Below are 21,096 nucleotides of genomic sequence, written 5' to 3'. Positions count from 1 at the left end.
TGTGTGTGTGTGTGTGTGTGTGTGTGTGTGTGTTAGCACCTTCCTTCAACATTATGGCATTTCTGTTGTTGCAGGAAAGATTTTGAAGTTTGCTCTTCTGGGCTGAGTTGCCTTTCCCAGGTGTCAGCTCATTTGCAAGGCCTAGAGTCCTTGTTCATTCTTCCAGGGGTAGAGGGTGAGCAAATAGACCCACAAATGGCATTAGTCGAGAGCCTGGAATATGTAAGAAGAGAGATCAGTAAAGCCACAGATGACTTCACTACTTGGAAGACATATCTGCTTACCCCAGGCAGCCAAGAAGGTGAGGGCTATTGTTCAATAAGGGAGTAAGGGCTTCCCTGGTGGCACAGCAATTGAGAGTCTGCCTGCCGATGCAGGGGACACGGGTTTGTGCCCCGGTCCGGGAAGAGCCCACATGCCGCGGAGCGGCTGGGCCCGTGAGCCATGGCCGCTGAGCCTGCGCGTCCGGAGCCTGTGCTCCGCAGTGGGAGAGGCCACAGCAGTGAGAGGCCCGCGTACCGCAAGAAACAAAAACAAAAACAAAACAAAAATAAGGGAGTAAAAGCTCAGTGTAGGAATGACATCTTATAGATTTAAGTCCAACTTGTCCTAAAGACACGTTGTGTTTTGTTCCAGACGGATCTGTCCAGGGTTCCAAGGCAGGGAAGTATAGTTGGAACACATAGCTCTTAACTTTTGTTGCCTCTTTTGTTTGAGAACCTTGCCTCTGGATTGCCATCACATTGCGTACTTTATAGCATATGAGTAAGTAGACAGCACAGGCTCACTGGCTGTTTCAGAAAGTTCTTCCTTAGACTGGAAACCTGCTGGCTAATGTTTGGACTAAGTTGGTGTTCATATATTCCATCTTAACTATTTTCATATTTTTGGCATTCTTTTAGCAAAATTGTTTTAATACAAGACAATAGCCTTATAGGTTTACCTAGGCTGGGAATGGGTCTCTTTCTTCTTTGTACCCAGCACAGCTTGACAGTGGCTCAACCATAGCAGGTGTTTACAAGGTGGCTGTTTGTTAAAATGACAAATGAGGATTGTTAATGATTTCCAGAGGCACTGAAACAAATGACTGAGTTTTTAAAAATTTGTTCTGCACCATGTTACTTTACTAGGAAACCAAATGCTGGATGAAGGGTTTGTGGAGGATTTTTCAGAGCAAATGGAAACTGCCATCCGGGCCATCCTTTGTGCCATCCAGAACTTAGCAGAAAGAAATAGTAAAAAAACAGAGGAGAACACTCACCAAACAAGACCACAAGAAGATGGTATGTCTGAGATCAGGAAAATACTAGTTTCTTATTTGATTTAATTTTTATTTTGATGATCTATTTTTGTGGCTAAATATTTAAGGCCAGATGTGGGAAATGATTATCGGATGAATGGAGATGAAAAGAGTTTGTTTTCTGTTATTTACCTTGTCATTCTTTTCCGTGAATGAAAGAGGCAGCAGGCTTTGAGAGACTGCAGTCAGGACATCTAACAAAACTCTTAGAGGATGACTTCTGGGCCGATGTGAGCACTTTGCATGTGCAGAAAATAATTTCTGCTGTCTCTGAGCTCTTGGAGAGGCTGAAATCGTCTGGCGAGGATGGCACAGCAGCGAAGCACACGGTAACCAGTGGTTCCTTATAGGCTTCTTGCTGTCCAAGTGGGCTGAGCAGAGGCAGAGGGGGTTTCACCTCGCTCCATGTGGTGGTCCCAAAGCAGGCCTCCTCGGCAAAATCACTAAGAATCTCTTGATGTCTTTATACATGTAAACCTCACTGACAAACTTTGGAAAGCTTAGGGCTTGCTGGCTAAGGATTACAGTTGTAAGACGCATAGGTGCAAAAATGCTGCCAATACAGAATATCCATTATCTTGGGGTTCTTTCACATCCTATTCACATACTCCTGGGTATTTGATGTTAATGGTGGATGTTGCCGCCATAACTAAGGCTTAATGGCCGTACTATGCAAACACCTGTCCCTTCACAATAAGCCAGAAGAGGATGACGTTATCATCTCCATAAGTCCAGAGAAGCAACTTATTTTTGAGGACTTGTGTGTTATTCTGTAGTATTGCCTCCAGTGCCAACTCTGATTCCCAGTAGAATTTGTATATAAACATATTTTTTAAACACCAAACAACCTTGTTAACTAACTGAGACTTAAGTGACTAAGAATTTAAAGTGTAGTCTTCTGAGGGTTTGTGTAAACAAGGAAGAGATCTCAGTGAGCAGGTGTTATGTACGTGTGTGTAAATAAAATGTACCATTAGTGACCTTTACTACGTTGACAAGGTGGTACAACCACCGTCACTACCTAGTCACCCCAGAGGAGACATGGTGTGAGCAGGCCTTCTGATCTGTTTTGCCCCCAGTTCTTCGCCCAGTCCTGCCGCTTGTTGGTGCGCCTGGTGCCCATGCTCTCCAGGTACTCAGACCTCGTCCTCTTCTTCCTGACCGTGTCTTTGGCAACTCACCGCAGCACTGCAAAGTTGCTCTCTGTGCTTGCCCAGATCTTTACGGAGCTGGCCCAGAAGGTAAGGACTATTTATGTGGAGCACCATGGGGAAGCAGGTACCCATGTATTCCATACCCATTAGTGTATGGTTTGATGGGATTTTATTTTGGGCCTTCATAAATAGCAGGAGGTGATTTGCTCTGTGTATTTTATATATATATATATATATATATATATGTAAAATAAATATATATATAAATATAAATTTATTTATTTGTTTATATGTTTTTGTAGGTGGAACGCATTCTCTCAAAGGTATTAAGACAATTACAAAATACAACTTTTTTTCCCTTGGCTGCGCAGCTTGTGGGATCTTAGTTCCCTGACCAGGGATTGAACCCAGGCCCTCGGCAGTGAAGCGCGGAGTCCTAACCACTGGACCACCAGGGAATTCCCACTCTCCCTGTGGATTTTTTACTGCTTTGTCTGACCTCCTTTTACTAATCCTTTTTCCACTAAAGGTTTGGAACCTGAAGGTCCCTCACTGGGGAGCTCTCTAGACTCCAGAGTCTGTCTAAAGGCTGCTGCTTTCTGTTCACCCCCTTCTTTCCTGGTCTCCAATTTGAAATCTTCTTCTGATAACTCTGAGCTAGACTTGTAGGATAGATGAATCCTTAAGGCAGTTAAGTTTTCGGTCGTTTATACTAACGCATGCTGAAATGGTAACGGGGCTCTTAATGTTAGGAGGGGCGTCTTTAATAGGGCAGTCATTCATTCATTCAGCCATGTACCCAGTGCTGTGAAAATCACTGAAGTTATAGAGATTGTAGACCCTACCCTTGGAATTCAAGAACAGCAGTCAAAACTAACAGGCCCAGCCTGGCGTGGTAAGTCCAGTCACAAGGGTATCCGGTTCTGGGACTCAGAGTGAGTGAGTCACTTAGCCTCAGTTTCCTCATTTTACAAATGAGATTTGCATTTTTGTGAGAATCATCTTCAACTAAGTATATAGTTTTTTGTTGTTGTTTTTGTTTTTGTCCCTAGTATTTTAAGATCTTTTCTGAATCTAAGTATAGTATAGGTGAGATGCACTTGAGGAAGATAGGAATTTACAAACTGAAGGTGAGGTCTAGGCTTCTTGTAAACGGTCAAGAGTTCTTAGTTCTGAGTATCTGGAATACTGGAAATAGTTAAAAAAAAAAATGGGAGCAAGCCCGTGCCTTGTATCTAGAGGATAAATACGTACATTTGTTGAGTAATGGATAAATGAACACCTCTCAGATTTGCCCCCTCTATCTGATGGGCACTGAGCCAGTCTTACATCCCATCACTTCTTAGATGAAACACTTGCATGTAGAAGACAGTGGCAGGACAGTGTATGTTGAGGGTGCCCTGAGATTTGGATGAGCTACGTTTGTCCACTTGCACCATTTCTCTTGTCTGACAAGTTCTAGAATGACTGTGGGCTGTCAGACCTGTGTGTGTTTGGGGGTAGTGGTGTGGGGCAGAAGTGGTTTTGATGAAAGGAAAGTGTTGGGAGCTCAGTGGCTGTCCCAGCTGCAGCCACTGTAGTAACGTGACCTGCAGAAGGACATCCTGAATCTCCTTCCTTTATGGTTGATTCTGCCTGCATCTAAACATATTTTTTTTAAATAGTGTATCACACTGTCTTAACCAAAATGTGTTTTTTAATCGACTTTCTAAGAATACATGTCCTGAAGGTGAGTTTGCCTTTCCATTCATTTAAATGTCCGAACTGTGTTCCTATCCTCTCTGGGGAGTGCTGAGGGAACTTGAAAGTAGGTTAGACATAGTGCTAGGATAATAGATTTAGGGGAATTCCCTGGTTGTCCAGGACTCTGAGCTTCCAGTGCAGTGGGGACACAGGTTCAATCCCTGGTCTGGGAACTAAGATACCGCATGCTACATGGCGAGGCCAAAAAAAACCGATAATAGATCTTGGCTGTGATTAAAGCACTTAATCCATAGGAAGCTAGTTCTGTGTAACTAAGTCACAATCAGTGTTTGTTGTTCTTGTTAGTTGACAGCTTACTTGTACATTCTCATCCTTAGATTGGCTTGATAGCTTGTAATTTCTCTGATAAAATTTCTGATTGAGAGCCATTATTTTCTTCTTTTTCTGTTCACTTTTGTCCCACACACTAGTAGTTGATACTTGGTTTGGGGCTATTTTCTTTTTTTTTTTTTTTTTTTTTTTTTTTGCGGTACGTGGGCCTCTCACTGTTGTGGCCTCTCTCGTCGCGGAGCACAGGCTCCGGACGCACAGGTTCAGTGGCCATGGCTCACGGGCCCAGCCGCTCCGTGGCATGTGGGATCTTCCTGGACCAGGGCACGAACCCGTGTCCCCTGCATCGGCAAGCGGACTCAACCACTGCGCCACCAGGGAAGCCCTGGGCTATTTTCTGACATGAAATACAGTTTTATTAACTCTTCACAAGTCTTGCTGTGTCTGACCTTGTTCTTAACTCTAGACCCCATTGCCATGCTGAGTGCCAGGGTGCCAGGTGCCTTGGCAGCAAACAGCCCAGGCCAGATACAGCATGTTCCCGGAAAGTGACAGATTTACTTCAAGAGCTGAAGGGGAAGGCATGTTTTTTTGTATTGTAATTAACATGACTTTATTTGAGGAGCATCACACAAAATTTTCTTCAATGAAAGGAAAGGAAATCTCTCACTTGTAGCATCTGCTTTCAAGTTGCTGTATCTCCAGGGTTACATGTCTTCTCTCTTTCCTTTCAGGCTTACTAATTTGAGAAGTAAAGGACAAAACCCCTTTGGGATTTAGACACTGAGAGTTTCTGTGCTGCACCCCACCCCATAACTTGCTCCTTAAATACCGTCCTAATGTATACCTCATTCAAATTTTTGTCTTGGCAAATGACAGATTACTACACGCCAGAGGCCTCCACAGTGTCTCAAAACCTTGTATATAAAATCTGATGTCAAGCTTTGAAACTGCATAATTGTTGTCACCAACAAAAGTCTACTGTACTTCAATCAGATTTAAAATACTGAGCTGGAAAAGAATTAATCATTTATTTACAGTATTTTCTCCTGCAGCAGGACTGGAAATCCCTTCTTTATTGCTTTTTTTACCTAACTTTCACTCTTTTTATTTTTGAGGGATTTTGCTTGCCCAAAGAATTTATGGAAGATTCAGCGGGAGAGGGAGCGACTGAGTTCCATGACTACGAGGGAGGTGGGATTGGGGAAGGTGAGGGCGTGAAGGATGTGAGTGACCAGATAGAAAATGAAGAACAGGTACGTTTTCACAGGCATGAAATATGTATATATAGTTTACAGAAACTTATTCCTTTTTCACTATTTAAATTACATATATAAATGGTTTTTCTACTAGGTTAATGGTTTTCAAACTGTGATCTAGGCACCTAAGAATACTGGAGCTTAGGGAGTGGATGTAAATTAAAAGCTTAAAGACCACAGAAAGGAACTTTTGCAGTGCAGTCATTAGTTGTAGTTATAATTTGGGAGGGAAATGATTTAAAAATTTTTTATTTTGAATGGGAAAACTTTTGCTGATGACGTTTAAGAGAGCATTTTTGGTAGTGGTTCATTTAGGGACAAAAAGCTTGGCTTATTTTAAGTGATAATTTCATTAAACAACAATGCCAGTGTTTGCTGTTAATAGGTTTTATTGTTGTATGTCTTTAAGACATGGTGAAATTTTTAAAATCTATATCCTTTTTTATTTGGAATCAAGAATGCTTTTGAAATATTTAGATGCTTTGGACTAAGATTGTTGTGTTGCTTTTTAAAATTCCAATCTCATTTGGGAGTGTTTTTTTAAACACACTACTTTTATTTGGATTAATCAACCATGACTTGGAGAAAGAAGAGGTAGTGGAATTACTTTTTATCACTTATATTCTAAATTTAGAGCACTGCATAAATTTCTATTTAAGGTATGGTTATACTTATTAAAAATAAAGGAACAAACCAATCCAAGCTTCTTCTCTTCCTTTGAAGGGAAAATTGGAAAGAAATAAAAAAAAAGAGTAATGCTAGCGTTTATGTGGCATAGCTCTCATGTACATCATGTATGTGGATATATATACATAGATAACATACACATTATTGTTATTTTGGCCTTTTTCTGTATTTCTCAAATTTAACTTAATTAGTACCCAGTACTTCGTTAATGGAAAAATAAAGGAAAAAGTAAACCTAACAGGAAAGTACAAATCCAATGTAAAACACATTAAGTGGGATAGAAAGCTATCAGAACAATTTGGCAGTATCTAATAAATTTTAAATTGTGTGTGTTCTTTGACCTAGGAATTCCATGTTTTCTTGTACAAATGCTAGTAAGGGTCCAAGATAATAAATATGTGTATAATGGAGTGTGTTTATACAAGGATGCTCACTACAGCATTATTTATACTGGTGAAAATTGTGAATTATTTAAATTATGATACTATTCATGAAGAGCAATACTATAATTAAACATAATGAGATAGGTTTATAAGTGACAACATGGAAATATATCTAGGAGACATTTTTTAACTTAAATAAAAAAGCAGATGGCAAAACAGTTTGTCAAGCGTATAATCCCTTTTTGTTGAAGAAGATGCGGGAGGCCGGTACTGGTATACCCCATCTATATTTCTAAGTACCTATTGGTGTACTTACGGACAAAAGCATGTGCCAGAACATCACCAGTGGTAATTTCTTTGGGAGTTTTGGAGGATGGTGGTGCTGGAGGAACTTTACTCTTTCTGTTTTGCTTAGAAATTTTTAAGTGAGATTTTACTACTTTTGTATCTTAAAAAAAGAACTTTAAAAATTCAGCTATAATGAAACAGATAACAATGTGAATCTTTTGCCCCAAATACAGTGTAGATTATGTAGGAATATATAGTTTAAGGAAAAGTGAAGAAAATTACATTCACTGGCGAGGGATAAATTAGGAGTTTGGGATTAACAGACACACACTACTATATATAAAACAGGTAAACAACAAGGACTGGCTGTATACCACAGGGAACTATATTAAATATCTTGTAATAACCTACAATGGAAAAGAATCTGAAAATGTGTGTGTGTGTATATATAACTGAATCACTTTGCTGTACACCTGAAACTAACACAACATTGTAAATCAACTATACTTGAATAAAAAAATAAAATAAGAAGGAAAGTAGTAGGGGGAAAAATTACATTCACAGTTGGGTAATGTCTATGAGAGATCAAAGTGACAAAACAGATATTAAATTTATGGGCAATATAATAAGACTGATGAAATTTCTTTTACCCTACAGAGAATGCATAGTCTTTTTTTTTTTTTTTTGCGGTACGTGGGCCTCTCACTGTTGTGGCCTCTCCTGTTGCGGAACACAGGCTCCGGACGCGCAGGCTCAGCAGCCATGGCTCACGGGCCCAGCCGCTCCACGGCATGTGGGATCCTCCCGGACCGGGGCACGAACCCGTGTCCCCTGCATTAGCAGGCGGACTCTCAACCACTGCGCCACCAGGGAAGCCCCTCTTTTTTAATATGTATCGATTAAAAAAAAAATTCAGAGAAATTCCCTGGCGGTCCAGTGGTTAGGACTCTGTGCTTCCACCGCAGGTGGCCCAGGTTCAATCCCTGGTCAGGAGACTAAGATCCCACAAACAAACAATTCTCATGGAGAAAACCTCAACAAAATTCTATATTCTCTAACAAAAAATGTAATAAAACTGGAAATTAATTACAGAAATGTTAAAGCAAGTCACAAATTATGTGTATTTTCTCTCCCCAGAGATAATTTTATACCATTAATCTTGACATTTATATATTCTATTTAGACCTGAATAAACATTACTAATGTTACAGTGTGCATTTATGTTTCTATAATGCTTTTTGATATAGGCAGAAGATACATTTCAGAAGGGTCAAGAAAAGGATAAAGAGGATCCTGACTCAAAATCAGACATTAAGGGCGAGGATAATGCCATTGAGATGTCAGAAGACTTTGATGGGAAAATGCATGATGGGGAGCTTGAAGAACAAGGTTTGAGATTATCTGTCACTTCATTCTTATTCTTGAAAAATATTTTATACAGGAAATTACATATTTCCAATAAGGAGCCTATTATACTCCGTTGGAACAAGTTGGTTACTCTGCATAACTGCAGGTGGAAGCGTCAGTACCTGCCTGTGCCATCCCCACCTCCGGTCAGAAGTCTCTAGTCCATTTTGGAGATTCTGCTCTTGAGTAAGCGGCGACACTGACTCTGATGTTCTGGCTGCCTCGTGTGCCAGATCAGTGACTCCGTAGTGTCCTTCAGGGAAATCCAGAAGAGCAGGGAGATGATCCCTAGCAGAGCTTGGCTCTCAGCTCAAGTTAAATTGTTCTGGGGAGGTTTTTTTTAATATATATTTTTTTCTAATTACAAAATTAGTAGACATTTGTTGTAGATGATTTGGAACAAAAATGGAGAATCCAAATCGATACCCTTTAGGCCTACCACCCAAATAAATCATTTAATCAGTTTTGGGTTATTTCCATTTCTTGCATGTATATATATAGATGCAGAGACCATAAATGGTTCTATAGTCTGCTTTTTTCATTTAGCTTATGAACATTACATGTCATTGAAAATTATTGGATAATATTTCTTACAGCACATTATCATCTGTCGTGTTTGAACCGCAATTCAACTATTGCCCTCAATTTCTGTCCAAAATTTAATCTGAAATACAGTGTCTTTAAGTGAATGCCTTGCAGAAATGATACGTGACCTCAGAGTAGAAGAATGTATGCATGCCTAAGTAGCATTTAAGGGTATAACCTTTGTCAAAGTAGACCTTGAATGAAGACAAAGGCAAGAAAATTCTGGTTAATTGAGCTAGACACATGATTTGAGATGCTGGGTAAAATCATTGACATACAGTATGTTGGAGATGGGGAGGAACCTTGGAAATTTCTTAGTCCCGCCTCATCATTTCCCAGGTAAGAAACCAAAACCCAGTGAGGTTGCTGAAGTCCCATAATGAACATTCTCCCAGCACCAGAACTAGGCATCCTGACAGCTGTTCCACCACCCTCCTTACAGTCTGCTGACATAACACGTCACAGACCTCCTTCCTCCTCCAAACAGTCTGCAAAACACAGTAGGACTATTTGAGGAGATCTAAAGCATCTCCTCTAAAGATGTTAAAAAAATAAAAAAATAAAAAAAATAAAGCATCTCCTCTAGGGTGTTCTGTAGAAACAGGCAGTAAATCCCAGGTAGGACCCTTGCCCGGCCCTTGCCTCTCCTACATACACAGGAACAGATCAATTTGGGGATCTGCCGAACTAAGCTCATCGCCTTCTTCCCTTTCAGAAGAGGATGATGAGAAATCAGATAGTGAGGGTGGAGACCTGGATAAACAGATGGGCGATCTGAATGGTGAGGAAGCTGACAAACTAGATGAGAGGCTTTGGGGTGATGACGACGGTGAGGAAGATGAGGAGGAAGAAGACAGTAAAACTGAAGAAACAGGACCAGGAATGGATGAGGTAATTAAAAGATTCCCTCCATCACATAGTCCCTAGGTTGAGAGGAGGCAGTCTTCCTCCCAAATACCACTCCCTGCTGTTCACTGCTCGTCCTTTTCTGTCTTGGTTTTTCTTCTTCTGTTTCTTCCATCTCTGTTTCTTCTTTTTCCTCTGCTATCTAGGTTATCGATTGTCTTCACGGCTAAAAGAGTATCCTGACCTTCATGTTCACGACAACTCCCCACCCCCGCTGTTCACACACGTGCCCTCACTGCTGCCATCCGGGCAGACCTGCACGTTCCCTCCAGGATGACATATGCCCTGTCGGCTGGATGTTTCCATGGGGTTGGCCCAATATGTGTCTGAGAGCTGCGTTAGGTAGGGTCACCCTATGTGAAAGCAGTTTTCATATTGAGAGCGAGGATCTTTGTGTTTTTTCTTCCTCTAATATTTAGGAAGATCCTGAACTTGTTGCTAAAGATGACAACTTGGATACTGGGAAGTCAAACAGAGATAAAACCCAGCAAGATAAGAAGGAAGAAAAGGAAGAAGCAGAAGCTGATGATGGGCAAGGCCAAGACAAAATTAATGAACAAATAGATGAGGTAATGAGGATTCAAAACCAACCTGCTCTCCTGACTCAAGGCCAGGGCCACTGCAACGCACAGCTCCTGGGGTGTCTCAAGACATTTTTTTCCTGCTTATCATTTGTTTTCCCATTGCCTCATACGGGAATGTGTAACAGAGCCTCTTAACCAGACATAAAATATCTAACTACTGGTTACCGATGAGGTGGTCTTCATGCTGTTTGGACTCATGCTGTGGTTTGGAAGCTAAAACCTGTGGTCCTTTTCTGTATTTCTTCCCATAAACTTCCGTGTCCTCTTTGAGATTAAATAACGCCGCACCTCTTATCAGTGGAGAATGTGCACTGAAAGTGAAACTTGAAATTCCAACATGAAAATTCAAAAAATATTGGTAAAATTGTAATGTGTGCTGGTAAGTTTAGGGAAGAGACACTGTATTCTCTCAGCATAACTACAGTTGACCCTTGAGCAATGTAGGCGCTGGGGGCACTGACCATCTGCAGGGTTGGAAATCTTTGTGTAACTTTATAGCTGGCCCTCTACATCCGCGGGTCCCACCAGCCATGGATCTGTGTGGCACTGTAGCACGTATTTATTGAAAAAAAGCTTGCATAAGTGGTCCATGTAAGTGGACCCACACAGTGCAGACCTGTGTTGCTCAAGAGTCAGCTGTGCTTTGAGCTGATTGTATGTGAATGCTACACTTTTTTTTTTTGCGGTACGCGGGCCTCTCACCGCTGTGCCTCTCCCGCTGCGGAGCACAGGCTCTGGACGCGCAGGCTCAGCAGCCACGGCCCACGGGCCCAGCCACTCCACGGCATGTGGGATCCTCCCGGACCAGGGCACGAACCCGTGTCCCCTGCATCGGCAGGCGGACTCTCCACCACTGTGCTACCAGGGAAGCCCCTGAATGCTACACTTTTTAAAAGTTCATTTTAATTTTTTTTTCCTGTTCTCTCCGTTGTCCAAAGAGGGAATATGATGAGGACGAGGTAGACCCTTACCATGGCAATCAGGAAAAGCTGCCCGAACCTGAGGCCTTGGACCTTCCAGATGACTTGGGCCTAGACAGTGAAGACAAGGATGGTGATGGGGACACAGACTGTGAAGATGGAGAAGGTGTGTCTTTCGAAACCTAAAGAGCCCGTTGGAAGTCACTGAAACTGAGCAGTAACAGATTTCTCTTCAGGCCAGTGTCATGGCCAGGTCATTATCGTGTCTGGTCAGCACAATTCCAGTTTGATAAAATTCCTCGCTTTTTCTTTGTTGTGTTTCTCCTCTAGGTAGACCTAAAGCTTGTAAACCAGCAGGTGTCTGTTACTCCTGTCATCTCCTATCCTGTGTTTCAGTGCTGCTGTCCCAGGCGGTGCTGTTACACACAGCTCCATCGCCCCACAGTGTCACCATGTGCCCGGTCTCATGGGTTGATGTAAACACCGTGCAGTCCAGGTAGAGCCAGGCCTCTCATGGAGCCCAGTCACAGCTTTCCTGGGAAAGTTGTTGATTGTTTTGCATATGTTGTGTGTTTGAAATATGAAATCATCATGGGGTGTGAAATGGAATAATCCCAGAAGAAATCACTTGGCATGGCAGTACTCTAGCACCTCTGTCACCCACTGTTCAACCCGAGTGTGAGTCCTTAGGGGTGCTGTCTAGTATCAGAAGCTTGTGTATGTGGTGCTGCTGAAATAGAGAGCCCCCGTCGTGGTGGGTAACCAGATGAAAGGTGGTGCCAGCCAGGCTCTGCTTCTTAGTGAATCAGTTATATATGTAGAAAGCTATTAAAAACACTATATTGGGGGAAAAAAAAGAGCAAGTTACAAAAGAATTAATGAGAGGTACCATTTAGGTGGAGATGTAATACAAGAACCAGTACTGTATATTGTTTATGGATACATCAAATGTACGAACACATAGAAAGGAATAATATACAATAACTTCAGGTTATGAGCTCTGAGGAAGTAGGAAGGGCAAAGGCATCCAGAATCCAGACAGCTGTGTCCAGAACCATTTATTTCTTAAAAATAAGTGACAAGCTTGATACACTTGTAACATGTTAACATCTGTTAAATCTAGGTGAGTATATGGCTCATAAATTTAAATGCATTTCTCACGTTTAAGGTATTTGGTAATTCGTGCTTAGAACAGTCTTCGCTCTGTGAATCTCTAGTTTACTTTTTTTTTTAAATAAATTTATTTTTATTTTTTGGCTACGTTGGGTCTTTGTTGCTGTGTGTGGGTTTTCTCTGGTTGCGGTGAGCGGGGGCTGCTCTTCGTTGCAGTGCACAGGCTTCTCATTGCGGTGGCTTCTCTTGTTGTGGAGCATGGGCTGTAGGCACATGGGCTTCAGGAGTTGTGGCACGTGGGCTCAGTAGTTGTGGTTCACGGGCTTAATTGCTCTGCGGCATGTGGGATCTTCCCGGACCAGGGCTCGAACCCATGTCCAGGCAGATTCTTAACTACTGCGCCACCCGGGAAGCCCTCTAGTTTACTTTTTAAATGTAGTATAAGCTGCTGCTTCTAAGGCAGTTCCATTAACTTATAATTTTGGAATCTTATACTTCAACCTTAAATTCAACAACCAAGCATAAAATTAAAATCCACGGAGAATCTAATAAGCCATTTGCCCTAGAAAAATATCCAGGCTCGTTTTAAGCTACTGTGTACATAAATTAAGAAGCAATTACTATTAAAAAGATGTTTTTTTTTAAGTTTTATACCGTTCTTTCCATTTACAGTTACTATAAAATATTGACTCTATTCCCCATGTTGTATAATACATCCTTGAGCCTTACACCTGATAGTTTGTACCTCCCACTCTCCTACCCCCAACACACACGCACACACCCCCGCACATGCACACACACACACACACACACATACACACACAGGTAACCACTAGTTCTCTCTGTGAATCTGAAGAAGCAATTATTTTAAAGAATTATTTGGTAACAAAATAACTGATTTCTGAAGTGCCCAAAGTATAGAAAAGCTCTTTTAAATAAACAAAATGTTTAAATAAGATTGTTCCCATTTGAATATATGTTGTATTTTCTGTGTATGGTAAAGAATGATGTCTACCAATTATTCCCAGTGATAATTGAAAATTAGACTGGCATTTCCTATCTGTTCTAAAATATTCCTATTGTTGTGGTGGCTTTTAGGATTTTTTAGTGGATTACTTATTCTTTAATGAAATGCACCATCTAAACAGTTGTATGCAATATGTAAGTGCGGTTAAGAGCAGACGTAGGCAAAATTTTTCTGTGAAGCGTTGGTCAGATAATAAACATACAGTCTTTGCAGGTCATAAGCTGCAACAGAGCCGCAAATACTCAGTTCTGCTCTTACAGTGTGAAAGCAGCCATAGGTAATACAGAATAGATGGGGTAAACACATAGGTAAACGGTTGGTGCAGCTGTGTTCCTATAAAACTTGTGGAGAAATTTGCAGAAATATGTGAATGGCCAGATTTGGCCCAAGGACCATAGTTTGCCAACTCCTGGTTCGAGAATAATAATAAGACATTTGTGTAACTATATCCCATCTTAAGAAATCACATTGTTTGGTTTTTAAATTCTGTGTTCCTTCTTTTGGTTTCATCTGTCCAGAAGAGAATCCTTTGGAAATTAAAGAGAAACCAATGGATACTGTAGAAGCAGGTCACGAAGCTGAAGACATAAATGAAGAGACTGAGGCTGACCGGAATGACGGTCAGGGTCAGCACGAGCCTGAGGGAGGCTCCAGTGAAGATGACCAGGAGGAGGGGGAGGAAGAGATGGACACAGGAGCTGACGACCAAGACAAGGATGTTGCCCAGCATCCTGAAGAGAACGCAGAGGAGCAGCAGCAGTCTTTGGAGGACAAGGACACCAGTGAGGAAGGTGCAGAGAAGGACGTCCCTGTTGACCAGGGTCTCCAGCCTCAGGTATCATGGCGGGTCTGGCTTGTCTTCAATTAAAAATAATGATGATGAGAAAAAATTACCTTCTTCCCACTGGAATCTCTCTCAGGCTACTTTGCCAAGCAGTTTTACGTTTCTGTTTAAGACCCGCTTTGGCCGATCCCCTCCCTGCAGACTCCCCTTGGTGAGGGGGGCCCCCCACCTCATCTTCTTCCTCCAGAGCAGTTAATGCTCTGTTTGATTTCCCTGCAGATGCAGGAAAAAGAAGAAGAAGGGGAGAAGTCTGACACGGAGCAGCAGGTGCCAGAGGCTATGGAGAGGAAAGAGCACGACTCCTGCGGGCAGACAGGCTTGGAGAGCGTGCAGAGCGAGCATGCCGTGGAGCTGGCGGGGGCCGCGCCCGAGAAGGAGCAGGGGAAGGAGGTGAAGGGCCCTCTTTGCCTCGCCAGCTGCCCCTTGGGAGGCCTCTTCTCCCTGTCCGAAACCAAGTTCTATTTAGCAGTAATTGGTTCGTGTGTGATGTTTTTTTGTGGTTGACATCTAAAATATCATCTCCTGTTCATTAAGAAAGTGGTCATACACCTTATTTTATATGCCTCCTGGAACAAATCCCAGAATACTTTTACACGCTTTATTTAAGTGATGTGCTTAATGAGAAAAAGTTATTAGAGTGTAGCTCTCTGTGGGAGAATCAAGTTCAAATTATATTTTAGAAAGCTCCTAAGGAAAGAAGGGCTGAATTGAGACTTCATGCACTGGTATGGCTCTAGTATCTAGTAGTGCTTCCCTTTTCCTCACTGTTCACCAGGCTTCTAAACATTTTAATTTCAAATGGAAATTACCTCTTCATTCCTTGACGTAGGGTGATGTGTCTTTTGTGGCCCAGTTGGGGCACTGGCAGCCTGGAAGGAGCCCTGGAAGTTGGAGGGCCTGCTACTCAGAGGTTTCTCTGGACAAGTCCCTTGGCCTCTTTGCACCCCTACTTTCTCAGCAATAATTACAACGGTTTATATTTCTCATCCCCCTTCCAAACCATTTACTGAGCACCCATTAGGTGCTGAGCATTTCATTACTTTAGCAAGTCTTCATCATGGCCCTATAAGACATATTATTGTTCTTTGTATGTTCTCCATTTTATTTTTTATTTTTATTTTTTTTTATTTTTATTTTTTTTGATACGCGGCCCTCTCACTGTTGTGGCCTCTCCTGTTGTGGAGCACAGGCTCCAGACACGCAGGCTCAGTGCCCATGGCTCACGGGCCCAGCCGCTCCGTGGCATGTGGGATCTTCCCGGACTGGGGCATGAACCCGCGTCCCCTGCATCGGCAGGCGGACTCTCAACCACTGCACCACCAGGGAAGCCCTATTTTTTATTTTTTAAGAACATTTTTCTTTTTCTTTTATTTAGTTTTGGCTGCGTTGGGTCTTCGTTGCTGTGCACGGGCTTTCTCCAGTTGCAGCGAGCGGGGGCTACTCTTCGTTGTGCGCGTGCTTCTCATTGCAGTGGCTTCTCTTGTGGAGTTGTGGCACGTGGGCTCAGTAGTTGTGGCTCTTGGGCTCTAGAGCGCAGGCTCAGTAGTTGTGGCACACGGGCTTAGTTGCTCCACAGCATGTGGGATTTTCCCGGACCAGGGATCGAACCCGTGTCCCCTGCATTGGCAGGCGGATTCTTAACCACTGTGCCACCAGGGAAGTCCCTATGTTCTCCATTTTATATGTGAGTTAAATAAGCCCCAGTAAAGTTAAATGACAGTCTCCAGAGTACCCAGCTGGTTGGTGATGAAGCCTGGTTTTAAATCGAGGTCTGTCCCACCTTCAAAGTAAGCCATTACCTCCGGTAGACAAGGAACTAACGAAGGCCCGCAAGAGGGTAACAGACTCAGGTCTAGATGCTCTCGTTTCTGCCCACAGGCCAAGCCTTAGTCATGGGTGAGTTCCAGAGCAGACAGGCAGGTATGGTCACAGTTGTCCCTTGGGGTCCAAGAAGGATTGATTCCAAGACCCCCCCTGGATACCCAAATCCGAGGCTGCTCAAGTCCCTTATGTAAACTGGCGCAGTGCAGTGGGCCCTCCATGTCCCCGGATATAGAGTGCCAACTGCATGTGACTGTGAGATGAGATGGGTGAGAGGAGTTGTGCACAGTGTAGTTGATAACCAGATGCTTGCACAGCTTCCTCCACCTCATTCTTTGTGGCTTGGATTTCACAGGAACACGGCAGTGGAGCTGCGGATGCAAACCAGGCAGAAGGCCATGAATCCAACTTCATTGCCCGGTTGGCCTCTCAGAAAAACACCAGGAAAAACACACAGGTCTCTATCACTCTTCACCTAAACTTAGGTGAAGGCTGCATGTAAAATGATGTTCTAAATGTAATGGTTTTTAAAAAAACCCACCAAATTCCCAGCCTTTGCTGTCTCACCGTGATGTCAGCCTTGGCGAGCAGACCAGGACTATGGGGCTTTCCCAGCTGGGGCTTCTTCCCTGTGTGGGGACAGACACACACGCACACGCACGCTCACACACACGTGCGTGCACACAGATGCACACATGTAGGCACGCACGCACACACACACCCTTATCCTGTTAAGTTCTTATTATGGAGCCTAAAAACCAGGTGTTGTGTGTTGTTGCCAAGGACTAACCAGTCTTAACTCTGTTCACTGTCCGTTCTCTTTTGTGTTTTATTTTAAAATTTTTTTAAATTTATTTATTTTGGCTGCACTGCATGGCTTGCGGGATCTTATTTCCCCAACCAGGGATTGAACCCAGGCCCCAGCAGTGAAAGCGACGAGTCCTAACCACTGGATTGGCAGGGAATTCCCTCTTTCGTGTTTTAAAAATAAAGTTTTTTAAAATGGGGTATTATTCATGAGTGTGATACAGAATTAGTATATAGAAACCAGTCCCCTAAAAAGCTTCCATTTTATTCCTGTCCTCAAGCCACCCAAGGGACTATCCTCAGAGCATATTGGTGCTGCCAGTCTTGTCTTCTTTCTAAGAGACTTTCTGCATATGTAGTATATGTATGGATGTTTGTGTGTGTGCACCTCCCTGTGTGAAGAGTGTTTCTTTGCCTCTCTGCCTTTGTTTCAGGTATAAAAGTATATCATAGAGATTGCTCTGTATATGTATTTAGAGATCTTCCTATTAACAGCTTCACTGAAATCCACTCTTGTATGGTACACCTGATTAACTTAATCAGCCCCCTGAGGATAAACATTATGATTATTTTTACTCTTTTTGCCATTACAGACAAGGTTCTGATGAATTTTCTCATATTTCCTGCAGAGTTTTAAGAGGAAACCTGGGCAGGCCGACAACGAACGCTCCATGGGTGACCACAATGAGCGTGTGCACAAGAGGCTGAGGACTGTGGACACGGACAGCCACACCGAGCAGGGCCCGGCCCAGGCCCAGGCAGAGGACGCGGAAGCATTTGAGCACATTAAACAGGGTAGCGAGCCCTATGACGTACAGACCTACGGTATGATGCAGGAAAGGCTTCTCCTTTGCTCACTGAGCTCTGTGAGCACTTGTGCTGTGTGCCCGACAGGTGTTCTTAAAAGTCATCTTAGGAGGGAGGGGAAGTGGCTTTTTAAACTAGTTTCCTTCTAATAAGAACTGTGCAGAAATACAATTTTTTTCTGATATAAAGTTATCTGTAGCCAAGTGCAGGGTTTCAGTGTTCAGGGTTCTGGGTGTAGTGTGAACCTTTTAAATATCTTTAGTAATGGTTGGCCGTATCCAAACCCAGCACTGATCTCAGGGATTCTGAGTAGTGGACATTTCTTCATAATCACCCGGCAATGGTAGGAGCTGTGAACTTGAAATATGTGTTTCAAGAAAGGAGAGAGGACTTCCCTGGTTGGCACAGTACTTCCCTGGTTGGCGCAGTGGTTGAGAATCTGCCTGCCAACGCAGGGCCATGGGTTCGAGGCCTGGTCCGGGAAGATCCCACATGCCACGGAGCAACTAAGCCCGTGCGCCACAACTACTGAGCCTGCACTCTAGAGCGCACGAGCCACAACTACTGAAGCCCGCGCACCTAGAGCCTGTGCTCCACAACAAGAGAAGCCACCACAATGAGAAGCATATGCACCGTTACAAAGAGTAGCCCCCGCTCACCACAACTAGAGAAAGCCCACATGCAGCAGTGAAGACCCAACGCAGCCATAAATGAACAAACAAACAAACAAGGAGAAAAAAGATCTCAGCATAGAAAGGGAGTAGTCAGTCGTCACTCAGTCTCCGCTTCAAGTTCTCTTGGTAACTTTTCACTGTTTCGTTCCTAATATGTAAGCTGGTGTTGATAATGTGTACTGTGAGGATGGTACAAAAAGACTGCTCTGCTGTGGATTACTCTTTTCTCTCCCCACTTTTAAGAAAAATTAAGCAATACCAGTGATGGCTGCCATGCATGGAGCTTTTACCTTGTGCCCAGCACCGTTCTGAGCCTTTGCGGCATGATCGTGGAGTTCCTCTGGCAGCCTTTACCAGCTAGGATTTCTCCATTTTATAGATCCGCACACTGAGGCCAAAGATGTTTAAGAACTTGTCCAAGATCACGACGCTGGGATTCCCATGCTGATCTTTCTGTGCCCCGTGTTGTTATACTTTATCACTACAGTTTTTCCACCCATAACTTGGCAATGAGGATGATTCCATTAGCTGCTCTGAGTCACGTGCCTGGCATATTTATTCTGGTTCAGTCTCTGGTCATAGCAATAAAAACCCAGCTAAACATCCAATCTATGGTCACATGTATAGTTACACTGTATCCTTGAAGCTTCTGGCCGGGGGGGTGAGGCAGGGAGTGTTAAGCACTTACATCAGTAGGTCACAGACAAGCCAAGTACTGTGTCAGTGGCAGAATCTTGGGAACTACGAATGACCAAAAAGCACACCCACTCATGATGGGTTTGTCTGCAGAGAGCTGACCTTTTCATGTGTGTGCACTTTGTTGGCAGATGTGGCTAGCACGGAGCAGCAGCAGTCTGCAAAGGACCCCAGCAAGGCTTGGGAAGAGGAGGAGACAGAGGATGCCTCCGCAGGCACGGGGGAGCAGGAGGAGCTCTGCGCAGTAGACACGGAGCAGCTGGAGTCCCAGGAAGCCAGGTCGGGGCGCACAGCCGGGCCGGGTGAGTCCTGCAGTGAGCACACCCTCCTGCCTAAGCTCTCCGGCCCACAGAAGCCATTTCTCTGGTTCTGCAGTCGCGCTTGGTCACTTCTTTCCCCATCCTAACCCATGGCTTAGAGATTCATTTGCCCATAATAATTTCCCTGTACATGTTTCATTTGGGAGTAGGAAGGTGGAAGGTGTTACAGGACGCTGTCCTTCATGGACACCCTTGAAACTTGAGTTTCAGACAAAATCCCAGCAGTCTTTATTATTATTTTATTTATTTTTAAAATCCATTTATTTATTTATTTTTGGCTGTGTTGGGTCTTCATTGCTGTGCGCGGGCTTCCTCTAGTTGCAGCGAGCAGGGGCTACTCTTTCGTTGTGGTGTGCAGGCTTCTCACTGCGGTGGCTTCTCTTGTTGCGGAGCACGGGCTCTAGAGCTCAGGCTCAGTAGTTGTGGCGCACGGGCTTAGTTGCTCCGCAGCATGTGGGGTCTTCCCAGACCAGGGCTTGAACCCGTGTCCCCTGCATTGGCAGGCCGATTCTTAACCACTGCACGACCAGCAAAGCCCAACCCAGCAGTCTTTTTTAAATATGTAGAAGAAAACAGAATAGTACACATACTCCAGTATGACCAGAAGATATATTCTTTTTTTTTCTATTTATTTATTTATTTGGTTGCACCGGGTCTTAGTTGTGGCAGATGGGCTCCTTAGTTGCGGCTCACTGGCTCCTTAATTGTGGCACACATCTGGGATCGAGTTCCTTGACCAGGGATCGAACCCGGGCCCCCTGCATTGGGAACACAGAGTCTTATCCACTGTGCCACCAAGGAAGTCCCCCAGAAGATATATTCTTGATTATTAGAGAAACAATATTTTTAATTATATGAGAAGATACTATATTTAAACATTCTATTTAAAGAAATGTTTAAAGAAATAGAATAGGGGAAATGCATGTGAGAAGGTAACAAAACTTCTTACATACAGTTCCATTTCATAGCTGACCAAGTGCTATTACAAGGCTGTTATGTTTTTTAAATTCATTCAACACATGAAAAAATAGCTTTATCAGCAGTGGTATAAGTGCAAATTCAAAAGAACTTGCTAAATTCAAAAACTTTTCCTTCTGCTTCCGTCTTCTCAGGGGCGTTAGACCTGCTGACTACCTGGCTGTTACAGGACAGTGGGAAAGGCATAGCTCTGTGATTAGACCTTCCTAGATTCAAATCCAGACTTTCTCTTACTGACTGACTTTATAGGTTGAGGCAAATTATTTGTCTTCTTTGTCTCAGCTTCCTCATCTATAAAATGGAGCTATGATGTTATTTTAGTTTTTGGTTCTGTCAAAGTTCTGCATGCACATAGTTTATTTATTTATTTCCATGAACATAGTTTAATGGATCACACGGTTCTATGAGGCTTGTCAGGGTAAAACAGTCTCCCCCCACTTCCGCCTCCCAGAACAGCTGCCTTCCATATCAGGGTGGGAAGAGGGGGAAGTTAAGGGAGTGA

The 21,096-nt window shown here is 43.3% G+C and overlaps 1 protein-coding gene across 1 annotated transcript in view; it reads left to right on the top strand.

Annotated features, from left to right (window-relative positions):
• Positions 1–21,096, top strand: part of MDN1 (midasin AAA ATPase 1) — a 157,075-nt gene that overhangs the window by 127,036 nt on the left and 8,943 nt on the right. The window contains exons 80-93 of the mRNA XM_007466260.1: positions 75–301; positions 1,131–1,283; positions 1,466–1,629; positions 2,380–2,541; positions 5,607–5,748; positions 8,357–8,494; positions 9,813–9,988; positions 10,423–10,572; positions 11,526–11,673; positions 14,166–14,482; positions 14,717–14,881; positions 16,668–16,769; positions 17,749–17,944; positions 19,428–19,598. Of these exons, the coding sequence (XP_007466322.1) occupies positions 75–301; positions 1,131–1,283; positions 1,466–1,629; positions 2,380–2,541; positions 5,607–5,748; positions 8,357–8,494; positions 9,813–9,988; positions 10,423–10,572; positions 11,526–11,673; positions 14,166–14,482; positions 14,717–14,881; positions 16,668–16,769; positions 17,749–17,944; positions 19,428–19,598 (2,411 nt within the window). The remainder of the gene's footprint in view (positions 1–74; positions 302–1,130; positions 1,284–1,465; positions 1,630–2,379; positions 2,542–5,606; positions 5,749–8,356; positions 8,495–9,812; positions 9,989–10,422; positions 10,573–11,525; positions 11,674–14,165; positions 14,483–14,716; positions 14,882–16,667; positions 16,770–17,748; positions 17,945–19,427; positions 19,599–21,096) is intronic.

Source organism: Lipotes vexillifer, unplaced genomic scaffold (genome assembly GCF_000442215.2).
Source record: "Lipotes vexillifer unplaced genomic scaffold, Lipotes_vexillifer_v1.1 scaffold1242, whole genome shotgun sequence".
Lineage (NCBI taxonomy): Eukaryota > Metazoa > Chordata > Mammalia > Artiodactyla > Lipotidae > Lipotes > Lipotes vexillifer.
Note: the sequence above shows the minus strand (reverse complement) of the source record. Positions and strands in the feature narration are given on the sequence as shown.